At 58.7% G+C, this 11,288-nt stretch overlaps 1 protein-coding gene across 1 annotated transcript; it reads left to right on the forward strand.

Annotated features, from left to right (window-relative positions):
• Positions 1-578: 578 nt before the first annotated feature.
• Positions 579-8,134, forward strand: CDK5RAP3 (CDK5 regulatory subunit associated protein 3). Its single transcript, XM_004591109.3, has 14 exons — positions 579-717; positions 887-932; positions 2,249-2,380; positions 2,721-2,821; positions 3,120-3,168; positions 3,744-3,922; positions 4,038-4,174; positions 4,277-4,421; positions 4,670-4,780; positions 5,080-5,158; positions 5,606-5,694; positions 7,073-7,278; positions 7,648-7,819; positions 7,926-8,134. The coding sequence occupies exons 1-14, from the start codon at positions 712-714 to the stop codon at positions 7,989-7,991; spliced, it is 1,518 nt and encodes a 505-aa protein (XP_004591166.2). The 5' UTR covers positions 579-711; the 3' UTR covers positions 7,992-8,134.
• Positions 8,135-11,288: the final 3,154 nt, after the last annotated feature.

The raw sequence follows: 11,288 nt of genomic DNA on the forward strand, positions 1-11,288 counted from the left end.
TCGGCCTTCAGGACGGGCCCCTCCCGACTCAAGCCCTTCCCGGGACAGCAGGGGTGAACCTCAAGTTCCTGCGAAGCTCTCGCAACTTCTCACTGCCTCCTCTCCCCCTCCTGCTGCACACAGGCCGACAGCACACTCCTGAAACCCGCCACAATCATTAACCAAGGGACCCCGTCTCCTCTCCCCCCCGCGGATGAGGTCGCCAACCCGCGTCCTCCTCCCTTCCCCTTCCCCGCCCTCACTGGGCAACACTGGGATAAACTCAAGGCAACGTGTGACAAGAGATCTCGCAGGAAGGCAGGCCGCTCCCGACGGGCCAGGAAGGCATTTTGGACCCGGGTGAGCGCCGCGCCCGCCTGAGGAGAAGCGGCCGCCAGCGGCTCTCGGGCGCCGCCTGCCGGGAAGGCTCCGCCGCCGCAGCTTCCAGTGGGCCCCGCCCCTGCCCGGGCCGTCTCGCGCCTCTCATTGGCTGTCCTCGGTGTTCCCGCCCCCTCGAGCTCCGCCCTTCGCCTCTTCTGGGGGGTGGTGGGGATTGAGGCGGCGGAGTGGGGTGGGGGGGCGGTGAAGCGTGCGCTCCGCGCGAAGCGGTGACGTGTCCGAAGGAGGCCCGTTGGTGCCTAAACTCAAACTCAACCGCACAGGCCCTGGATTGGTGCTGGGGCGGGGCGGGGCGGGCATACCACTCCGGCCGGAAGCGGAAGTGGGAGAAAGATGCAGGTGTGGAGAAGGGGAGGCCAGGGCGTGGGGAGACCAGGGGAAGGGGACCCCGGGACCACCTGATCCTGCCGTCCTCCCCGGTCCCCAGGGCGGCGGTTGCGATGAGCGCGCGGGAGGCGCGGCGCTTCCCCCGCACTCACACCCCGCTCTCCGCCGTGTTTCCCATCAGGATCATCAGCACGTGCCCATCGACATCCAGACCAGCAAGCTGCTCGGTAGGACTGGACGCCCCGCGCAGCCGGCCGTCGGGCAGGGCGCCTGGGGTCGGTCCAGGCCCGCAGCCGGGAGCTCGGACACCGCAAAGCGCGGGTGAAGGGCTGACCCCGGCCTGCTTCCTGCCCCCGCCCGTGGCCACACCTGCCCACGATTTCTGCTGTCAGTTCAGGGATGGAGGCTACAGGCTTGGCTGTCCAGGCAGCCAGCTAGCTGCTAAGTGGCGGTAGATCTGATGGGCACTTACAGCTGACTCAGCGTCTAGGCTTTTCTGCCTGATGTCAGAAACTTCACCTGCTTGTAACTGTATCTGTTTTAAAAGCACAGTTATGCAGGTAGAGACAGAGGTCTTCTATCGGTTGCTTCACTTGCTAAATGGCTTCATCTGGCACTCTCATATGGGTTGCCAGCGTCCCTTGGTACACCACCATCCTGACCCCCAGTGGGAGATATGTCCCGTCTCTTCAGGCCATGTGTGTGAACTTGTCCTTGTTTACCAAAAAGACCCATAAAGCATTCATCTCACGGCTTGCTCCGTCTCAGGTACTGTTTCGAGCAGTTGACATCCTAACAGGATGGATAATTCACATGTGATCTGTCCTTGTCATGTGTCAAGCCCCAACGCCCTGGTTTCCCTCCATTCGGCACTTTGCTCTGTGTTGTGTCTTCCCCCACTTTGCAACGGAGGCACGGACAAGTAGAGCAGCTTGCTCAAATATCTGCTCATTAGAACCCAGAACCACCAAGCTTTCTGCTGTTTCCAGCTGCGGAAGCATTGCCTGGCTCAAGCCGCCAGGCCAGGCAGGGGGCCCAGGCTGGGGGGTATGGGGGTCAAGGAGATGGGTAGGCGCAGACTCCTGGTAGCCAATCCTCAGGCCCTGTAGGTGTTAAGGGCTTTGTCATTGCTGCTTCAGTCGGCGTCTGGCATAGCTGTTGTGTGTTCCCCCCCCCCCCCCATTGTCACGATTAACACTGATCTGGAAGGAAGTGGAACAGCATCCCTCAGTGTCAACAAGAAAGATAGTTACCCAGGGAGGCAGAAATGCTGGAGGGAGAATTTAGAGTGGTCTAAACCAAGGTGGCACTCTCCAGTCAAGACCAGGTGACAGGTTTCCTGCATGTCCCTGTGTGGCACCAGCCGTCCTGTGAGAATGGTCCTGCCGGGAAGTTGGGGCACTGGGGGGTCTGTCTGTTCCCTTCCTCTCACGACGAGCAGGAAACCAGCTTGGGGCCACAGTCAGTGCCCAGCCTGCCCTCGTGGTGCGTTCCCCCGGGAGGAGCGAGGGGGAAGGCTGTGACGTAGGTATCTGTCATGTAGACTGGCTGGTGGACCGGAGGCACTGTAACCTGAAATGGCAGAGCCTGGTGCTCACGATCCGGGAGAAGATCAATGCCGCCATCCAGGACATGCCGGAGAATGAGGAGATCGCCCAGCTGCTCTCAGGATCCTGTGAGTGTCCGCGCCTCTGGGCCCTCCTTTCCTGGAGCCAATTCTGCCCGTGGAGCTGCTGCCTCGTGGAACTCCCGAAGCTGACTTCAGAGAGATGAAGGAGAGATGTGCCAGAATGACTGTGGTGGTGGTGGTGGTGGTGGTGGTGGTGGTGGTGGTGGTGGTGGTGGTGGTGGTGTGACTAGCATTGTGGCACAGCTAGTTAAGCCTCTGCCTGCAAGGTTGGCATCCCATATGGACGCCGGTTCGAGTCCCGGCTCCTGCACTTTGAATCCAGCTGCCTGTGAATGTGGGCGAGGCTGACACTGTCACTGGCCAAGTCCTTGCTCTTTCTTTCCAGACATTCACTACTTCCACTGCCTCCGCATCGTGGAGCTTCTCAAAGGCACCGAAGCCTCCACCAAGAATATTTTTGGCCGGTACTCGTCACAGCGGATGAAGGCAAGTGAGGGCTGAGGGTTGCTGGCACAACTGGGGCTTCCAGGCCGCGGGGTCGGGGCCGGTCCTCTCTCCCCAGGGCCTGCTGGAGACACCTGAATTGAATATTTCTCTCTGTCCTATACTCTGTCTCCAAAGTGGATCCCGTCCTTGGGTTTCCATTGTGAAATGAAGAGGGGTGAAAAGTTTGTGTGAGGTGCAGGTTGTAAAAACTTTTGCTGTTTCACTGGGGGGCCAATGGGGCTGGAACATGGCTGCCAAGCTCCCTCCCAACTCCCTTGCCCTTTCCGTCCGTGTGCAGGATTGGCAGGAGATTGTAGCCCTGTACGAGAAAGACAACACCTACTTAGGTAAAGGCGCTCGGGGTGGGACTTCCGGTGTTCATGGGGAAGCCCACTCCTAAGCTCTGGGACCCCAAGCCTGGGGTGAAGCAGCTACCAGGTGGTGGGTGGGAAAAACAGCTTCCCAGCATACCAGTAGGAGAGTGGGTGCCAAGCAAGTGGGAAGGAGTGGGCATCTACTGTCAGGTGTCTGGATGTGGGTAAGGTGGAGGGTGCCTCCTACACGCCCCGTTCCATGCCAGCAGCAGAGGTGTGGGTCACCCTGGGGACACGCCAGGGCCTGAGAGAGGGCTGCACTCTCTCAGTGGCTGAGCTGCAGCTGGGCTATGCTTGCACGTGGGCTGCACAGTCATGGTGACCAGTGATGGGGTCTCGCGTGGATTTTCTTTTCTCCCCCATCATCGTCTCTGTGCTACAAACAGGGGTTAAAGGAGATGACAGACCTCGTGTCTCAAGGCCCACAGCTGGGAAGGGCGGGTCTGGGGGGTGGGTGGGGTGAGGGACAGCCCCCACACCCGCTCTGCCACACCTAGCTAGGGTATATATGTGGGTGTTCCCAGGGTGACTTCCTGGCTCCTCCTCAGTGGAACTCTGTAGCCTCCTGGTTCGGAACATCAGCTATGAGATCCCCTCACTGAAGAAGCAGATTGCCAAGTGCCAGCAGCTGCAGCAGGAGTACAGCCGCAAAGAGGAGGAGGGCCAGGCAGGGGCCGCCGAGCTGCGGGAGCGGTTCCATCACTCGTGCAAGCAGTATGGCATCACGGTGAGAGCCCCCTCCACCCCAACACACCCGCCTCACGGCCCGCCCCCCACCCACGCTCTCTCACAACATGTCCCCGTCCCCTCACCTGTCGCCCTCCTCCTCGGCCCTTCTCCAGGGAGACAATGTGCGGAGGGAACTGCTGGCTCTGGTGAATGACCTGCCGGGGCAGCTGGCTGAGATCGGGGCAGCGGCTCAGTCACTGGGAGAGGCCATTGACCTGTACCAGGCCTGCGTGGGCTTCGTGTGTGAAAGGTGAGTGGGGGGGTCCTGCCCACTTGACCTCGCCAGCCAGGCCGAGTCAGGGGGTGGGTTGGTGAGTGGTCAGCGGGAGAGTCATTGTGCACCCTGCCGAAGCCCCACGGAGCAGGTGCTGCCGATGCTGCGTTATGTACAGGAGCGGGGCAACTCCACAGTGTACGAGTGGAGGACGGGCATGGAGCCCTCTGTAGTGGAGCGGCCACACCGGGAGGAGCCTGCCGAGCCAGTGGAAGAGGATGCGGTGAGAGCAGCTCCCCTTGGCCTGGCGTCGGAACCCTGGGAGGAGGATGATGGGTTTACATGGGAAACTCCCCACAGGCCACTGGCTTTGATTGAGGGCCCGGGCTCACAAGCCCGCTGAAGGTGGCTTCCTTCCAGGCAGCTTGCCGTGTTTGAACGCATGCACCTGCTAGAAGCTGTGGGGACTATGGAGTGGCAGCCCCCTGTCTGTGCTCACCTCCTCCAGCTCACGCTGCTTTTCCCTTGCAGATCGACTGGGGTGACTTCGGGATGGAGCCAGCTTTGCAGGCCACTGACTCTGGCATCTCTACTGAGGCCACTGGCATCGACTGGGGCATCTCCCTGGAATCAGAGCCAAAGGTGAGGACGCCCTGCCACCCGGCTGCTTCTACCTGCGGATCGGCACTGTCAACAGCTGTGGCGGCATCACTTGAGGTTCATGGCCCTTAGCCCAAGGCTTCTGAGGGAGTCAGGATGGAGACCTCCTTTCTCCTGGTGTTTGGGGTATAGCACCAGGTTGTGGCCAGCATTGCAAAGCCGGGATGAAGATGGAGACGTAGCAGGCCCACCTATGTCTGGACTGCTGGTCATTGGTACAACCCAGCTCCCGTTGCTGGAGGCATTCTCCACATTGCTGGTGGTCCGTGTTTCCCAACCAGGACTCTGGGGGTGATGGCATCGAATGGGGAGATGACGTGGCCACGTCGCAGATCACAGTGGTGGAAGCAGGAACTGAGGGTAGGTACCCCGTGCCCGCAGCTGCGGCAGGTGCATCTATTGGCAGAACACTGCCAAGGTTGGACTTCTTGCATGTTTAATTGCCTCTATTCTTGAGGGGGAGTGTGCATGGAGGGGAACAGAGAAGTCTGTAAAGTCAATGTTAGAGCTTCCACATGAAAGTTGAGTTCTTGGGGGGCAACCAGAAGGCCTTCTCCACCAGCACAGGAGGAAGCAATGGCTGAGCCAGCCACTAGAGGGCAGTACAGGCTGAGATTTCACCTGCAGCAGCCAGCGAAGCCGGACGGGCAGGGGCTGCTGCTGGGGCCTGGTTAGGGCTTTGGGTAAAGGGCACCTTTCACTGGGGCTGGGACTGGAAGTGGCTGTACAGCAGGCCCTTCTGCCCACCCTGGATTCATGAAGATCTCCTCAGGCCCTCAGACTCTCTCTCCTGTCTCTTACTGACAGCTCCAGAAGGTGTCGCTCGGGGCCCAGACGCCCTTACACTCCTTGAATATCCAGAGACCCGAAATCAGTTCATTGATGAGCTCATGGAGGTACCTGTGGAGCCCAGCCCAGGCGATGTCCCCGCTGCCCCAACCTGACCCCTCCTGTTCGAGTGAAGGACACTGTGGCGGGAACTCCGTGCCCTCATTCATACCTCTTCTCTGTCCCAGGCCCCCTAAAGTGCCCGGTACCATGCCAGGAACCAGCGAGTGAGCAGTCATCAGGGTAGCCAAAGTGCTTGACATCACAGGGCTTACATGCTAGTGAGAAAGGCAGATGCAGCCCCAGAATAGTGAGACACGCAAGGTGTGGGATGTAATGAAAGCCGTAGGGGTGCAGAGGGAGGATGCACTGAGAAGGACCAGCGGGGGTGGCACAGAGCCATGCAGAGGCCTGGTGTCGGGCAGGGCGGGGTGGGGGGTGCTAAAGGGGTCCCGTGGAGGGACAGGGAGCCTTGCATATCTGCCTGACAAGGAGACCAGTGTGGCTGAGCTGAGAGAGGGCAGAAGGGACGCTCAGGAAAATGAAGAGATGCTAAACTTTGGCTTTGACTCTGAGTAAGCCAGGAAACTGTTGGAAGGTTTTTGCTAAGATGTATGTATTTATTTGAAAGGCATGGTGAGTGACAGACAGAGACCTTCAATCCACTGGTTCACTCTTCAGCTGCCCACAATGTCAGGGGCTGGGACAAGCCAAGGGCAGGAGCTAGGAACTCGCATCCGGTCACCCACATGGGTGGCAGGAACTCAAGTACTGAAGCCATCGTCTGCTGCCTTCCCAGGCCCGTTAGCAAGGAAGTGGATCAGAAGCAGAGAAACCCGGACCAGATGGTAGCTTTCCCTATGGGATGGACGTGTCGCAAGCAGTGCAGAACACACTGCACCACAGTGCCCGCCCCCGTTGCCAGGTTTATGTTTCTATCCAATGTTCAGAACTCATGTGTTGAGCAACCCAGAGTTGAGTCCAGTCTTCTTGGTGGATGTTCCTTTTGGCTTGAGAAAGCAGAAGCCTGCTTTGTCAGTCTCTGGGTGTGTTGCAGGTTGGGGAGAGCCTCCTCCCTCACGTCCTTCTTCCCTGCTGGGTGAGGGGTCTTCATGACCGGAGGAGGTGGCCCAGCTCTGCGGCTGCTCTTCCTGCCTTAACGGGAAGGGCTCTCACTCCTCGCTCAGGGGTGAAGAGAGCCCTTTGGTGCCCTGCGTTCATGGTTGAAGGAGGGAGGAAGGCCCAGGGCTAGGCAGGGATGACCCTCAAGAGTGAGAGGAGTGAGAGGAGGCTCAAGAGTGTGGCAGGATCCCCCTTGGCAGTTGGGGTTCTAGCAGAAGTGCTGCCACAACCCCTCCTCACCCCACATCCTGCCCTCCCTTCTCATTCCCTCGAGCCCTGCTTCCTGGTTCCCTGGACTCCAACCATTTCCTCTTCCATTGTCAGCTTGAGATCTTCCTGTCCCAGAGAGCGGTGGAGATGAGCGAGGAGGCAGACATCCTGGCCATGAGCCAGTTCCAGCTGGCTCCCGCCATCCTGCAGGGCCAGACCAAAGAGCAGATGGTTACCATGGTGGCGACACTGCAGGATCTGATAGGCCGGCTCACCAACCTGCGAATGCAGCACCTGTTTATGATCCTGGCCTCGCCCAGGTCTGGCCGTCCCTGGGCACGGGGCTCTGCCATGTTGAGCAGCTCTGCTTCCTTGGCATTCCTCCTCTCCTTCCGTTACCCCTTAAGCTCCTTCCCTGCCTCCCGTGATGTCATCTTCACCTGGGGATGGGGGTTCTCTCTGGGGCAGTAAGGACAGGGTTCAGTACGTGGAGGCAGAATCTGCCCCCAGGTTGGACCAAACGACCAGAAATGGGCATTGTCCTCCCAAAGGAGGATTTCGGGATGGAGGGTGTTGGGAGGCTGCACAGGGATTTGGTTTTCCTAAGTGAGCCTTGCTCTGCCTGGCCGCTGAATAGAAAGGCTACAGGTACACAGCCCCGCCCACACTCACCTGAGTGCCCTGCCCAGGTACGTGGACCGAGTGACCGAGTTCCTCCAGCAGAAGCTGAAGCAGTCCCAGCTGCTGGCACTCAAGAAGGAGCTGATGGTGCAGCGGCAGCAGGAGGCTCTTCAGGAGCAGGCGGCTCTGGAGCCCAAGCTGGACCTGCTGCTGGAGAAGACCAAGGAGCTCCAGAAGCTGGTGAGATGGGGTGGGGCAGGCCGCGGGATGGGGTGACAGCTCAGCCAGAACCGGCTTCTGTGCCTGCGCCTCTGCCCTTGCCCATGCCAGCGGCTGTCTGTTACAGATTGAGGCCGACATCTCCAAAAGGTACGGCGGGCGCCCTGTGAATCTGATGGGAACCTCGCTGTGACTCCCCTCCCTCTGTGTTCTCGCCTGCCTGACTTCCCAGCCACTGAGTGGCCTTGGGACAGCCACGGATAATGTCACAGGGTCCTTCAGATCAGGCCCATCGGAGGACGGAGGTGCCCCCAGGCAGAGGCCTGGTCCTCCCCAGGATTCCCTGCAGGGAGGTATCCTGGTTGGTCCCATGCCCAGGCCTTGGACCACAGTTCCTCCTGCTGTAGCTAGTTGGACTTAATAAATAAAAGCAGACAGACACTTGCTTCTCTGCTGCCCATTCCTTCTGCCCTGAGTCTGGAGCTGGAGCTGTGCACCTGTTCTTGTGGGGGTCTTTTCCTGGGCCATTTGGGCTGAGGACATTTTTCCCTGAGGATGAGTGGGCCCAGGCTAGAATGTACAAATGGCTAAGGAGTGGCTGTGTCAGCTGGGTCCCTTCCTGCCCAGCGCCAGCCTGCGGGAGACAGTCAGACGGCTGCCCTCTTGGAGCCCGCAAAGCCACATTTTCCGTTTAATCACAGCTCACCTCCAGGCAGTGGTTTGGGGTACGGGTCTGATAAACAAGGCGGAGCTGGGAGTTGTCACCTTCTCCAGCCGTCTGGCTCTGCCTGCCTGCTGTGTGATTGGGCAGAGCCCACCCTAGGATAGCACCCCTCTCCCCAGTCCCATTTCCCAGGAAGGGAAGGGGCTGGGGGTGGCCAGCAATTCGATTTTAATTTCATAGCAGAGCAGTTGATTCATGGCTCTTTGTCGCCGGCGTTGACTCCCGTAATGACTTTCCATCAAAATGAAAAGTGGAGTGACACCACTCATTATTCCTGCTGCTTGTTATCTCAGTTCTGGGGAGGGCCGCCCCCTCCCCGCTGCCTTTCAGCCTGCCCGGACAGTGAGTGATGGCCCCTATTAATCACCGACCCCGCGGACTCGGGCGGACACACGCTGTCCAGAGGAGAGCGAGATAAGGCAGCATGAACTGCTCGGAGCCGCTCCTATCAATTAATGTCAGCCCATCGCTGCCCCCCAGTCTGCCTGCTCACCTCCTTTTGGGGGGAATCAAGCTGAAGTTGAGGAGTCCAGGAATCAAAAAGGAGAGTGGGATATGGAGGCAGAGCTGTCCTTCCCACAGAAGGGCGCAGAGGAGCCTGCGCAGCCTGAGTTCTGCACTCTGCCCTGGCCCACACCACTGGTGGCTGTCCCCCACCTCACCCTGAGACCCCTTGCCCGATCCCCAGCTGTTCTCCAGGCTGCCACTGCTTCTGGGACCACCACTGCAGGGAACAGCCTGTGGATCACGTGACTGGCCGGCTCCCAAGCCCCTGCTGTTGCCCTGCAGGAGACCTGCCGTCTGTGTCCCACCTGGGGCCCACAGGAGAAGTGTGTGCGCTGGTATGCACGTGTGTTTGCACGGAGGAGGCACTGGCCTGGCACTGGCCTGGCGCCAAGCCTGGGATCCGCTTCACTGCTTCTCTGATGACGTGAAGCCCACCCTGACCTCAGGGCTGAAGGAGGTGGGAAAAGCCTTAAAGGCCCACGACTGTGGATTTGCTTTCCACATCAATCAGCCCCACCCCGGGCTTGTCCCCTGCCTTCGCTGCACCCTGCTTGCTGCTGTCTTTGCATCTCCCCCAAGGTCATCGCTGTGAGAATTAAATGAGTTGAGGGGGGTGGACAGAGCTGTTAGCTTGGTGCCCCGCACTGGGCTGCAGCATGCACTTGGCCTGAGTCCCTGCAGGTGGGATAAGAGCGCCCTGTCCTGGCCCAGCTTGCCCTCCTGCGAGGAAGAACTGAAGGGCTCTTTGTAGAGTCAGAAGATCAAGTGCCCAGCAGTCAGTTTTCCAGGGTTGTAGAAAACCATTTGGGCCAAGAAGGACACAGTGGCCAAGGCGACACCCCAGGGCCACCGTAATGCACTGTGGGCTGAAGTGATGCCACCATTGCAATATCAGACTCTTTTGAAAAGGGGTCCTGGCACGATGGCGCAATGGCTAAATTCTCACAAGCGCCGGGATCCCATAGGGGTATTAGTTTGTGTCCTGGCTACTCCCCATCCAGCTCCCTGCTTGTGACCTCAAAAAGCAGTGAAAATGGCCCAAAGCCTTGGGACCCTGCACCCACTGGGAGACCCAGAAGAAGCTCCTGGCTCCTCCGGCTGTTGCTATCCACTTGGAAAGTGAACCAGTCGATGGAAGATCTTTGTTTCTCCTTTTCTCTGTAAATCTGCATCTCCTCCTCTCTGTATATCTGACTTTGTAATAAAATAAATGAATCTTTAAAAAAAAGATTTATTTTTATTTATTTTTTATTTATTTTTTTTATTGGAAAGGCAGATATACAGAGAAGAAGAGAGAGGAGGAAAGATAGAGAGGAAGATCTTCCATCCGATGATTCACTCCCCAAGTGACCACAGCAACTGGTGCTGTGCCGATCCGAAGCCAGGAGCCAGGAGCTTCATCCGGGTCTCCCATGCAGGTGCAGGGTCCCAAGGCTTTGGGCCATCCTCAACTGCTTTCCCAGGCCACAAGCAGGGAGCTGGATGGGAAGTGGAGCCTCCAGGATTAGAACCGGCGCCCATATGGGATCCTGGCATGTTCAAGGCAAGGAATTTAATTGCTAGGCCACTGTGCCGGGCTCGATGTGTGTGTCATTTCTTTATCTGAAAGGTAGAACAAGAGAGAGGAAGATCTCTTCCATCCCCTGGTTCAGTCTACGAATGGTCACAACAACCAGGGCTGGGCTGAAGCCAGGAGCTAGGACTCTGTCAAGGTCTCTCATGTGGAAGCAGGGGCCTGAACACTTGGGCTGTCTGGGCTGCCTCCCAGGTGCGTTAGCAGGGGGCTGGATCGGAAGTGGAGCAGCCAGGACTGGAACCGGCACACTGAAATGGATTGCAGCTTAACTCTCTGCACCATAGAACCTGCCCCTCGCTTGTCACGCTGTTGACTCCCTCGCTTGTTTCCAGATATGATCTAGGGCCATGTCTTTCATTCGGCTAAGGCCAACAGGGAAGCAGCGAGTTGCTTTCCCAGAATCCTCTCTTGGTCCTGCACAGAGACCAGGAGCCCCGTGCACTGCAGCCTGTGGCTCCTCACCTCACCTCACCTGAATTTAGGCCAAGCAGGTGCTGAGGAGCTCCCATCTGGGTTCTGACAGCCATCCCTGGGCCCCCTTCCGGGCTAGAAAGGGACACATGGCATCATGCCTGCCCAGAGAACTTGCCCCCCTCTGCCCGTGTGGGATACGGAATGACCTGCTCCAGAGAACTGACTGGGAGCTGAGAATGGACAACGTGTCACCCTGGGTCTGCTTCCCC

The sequence above is a fragment of the Ochotona princeps genome, chromosome 17 (genome assembly GCF_030435755.1).
Source record: "Ochotona princeps isolate mOchPri1 chromosome 17, mOchPri1.hap1, whole genome shotgun sequence".
Lineage (NCBI taxonomy): Eukaryota > Metazoa > Chordata > Mammalia > Lagomorpha > Ochotonidae > Ochotona > Ochotona princeps.

Excerpts from the sequence above, each read along its gene's own strand:
- CDK5RAP3 (XM_004591109.3), top strand. Across the intron at positions 5,159-5,605 it reads GGTGGAAGCAGGAACTGAGG|CTCCAGAAGGTGTCGCTCGG; the intron begins GTAGGTACCCCG and ends TCTTACTGACAG. Across the intron at positions 7,820-7,925 it reads CCAAGGAGCTCCAGAAGCTG|ATTGAGGCCGACATCTCCAA; the intron begins GTGAGATGGGGT and ends TGTCTGTTACAG.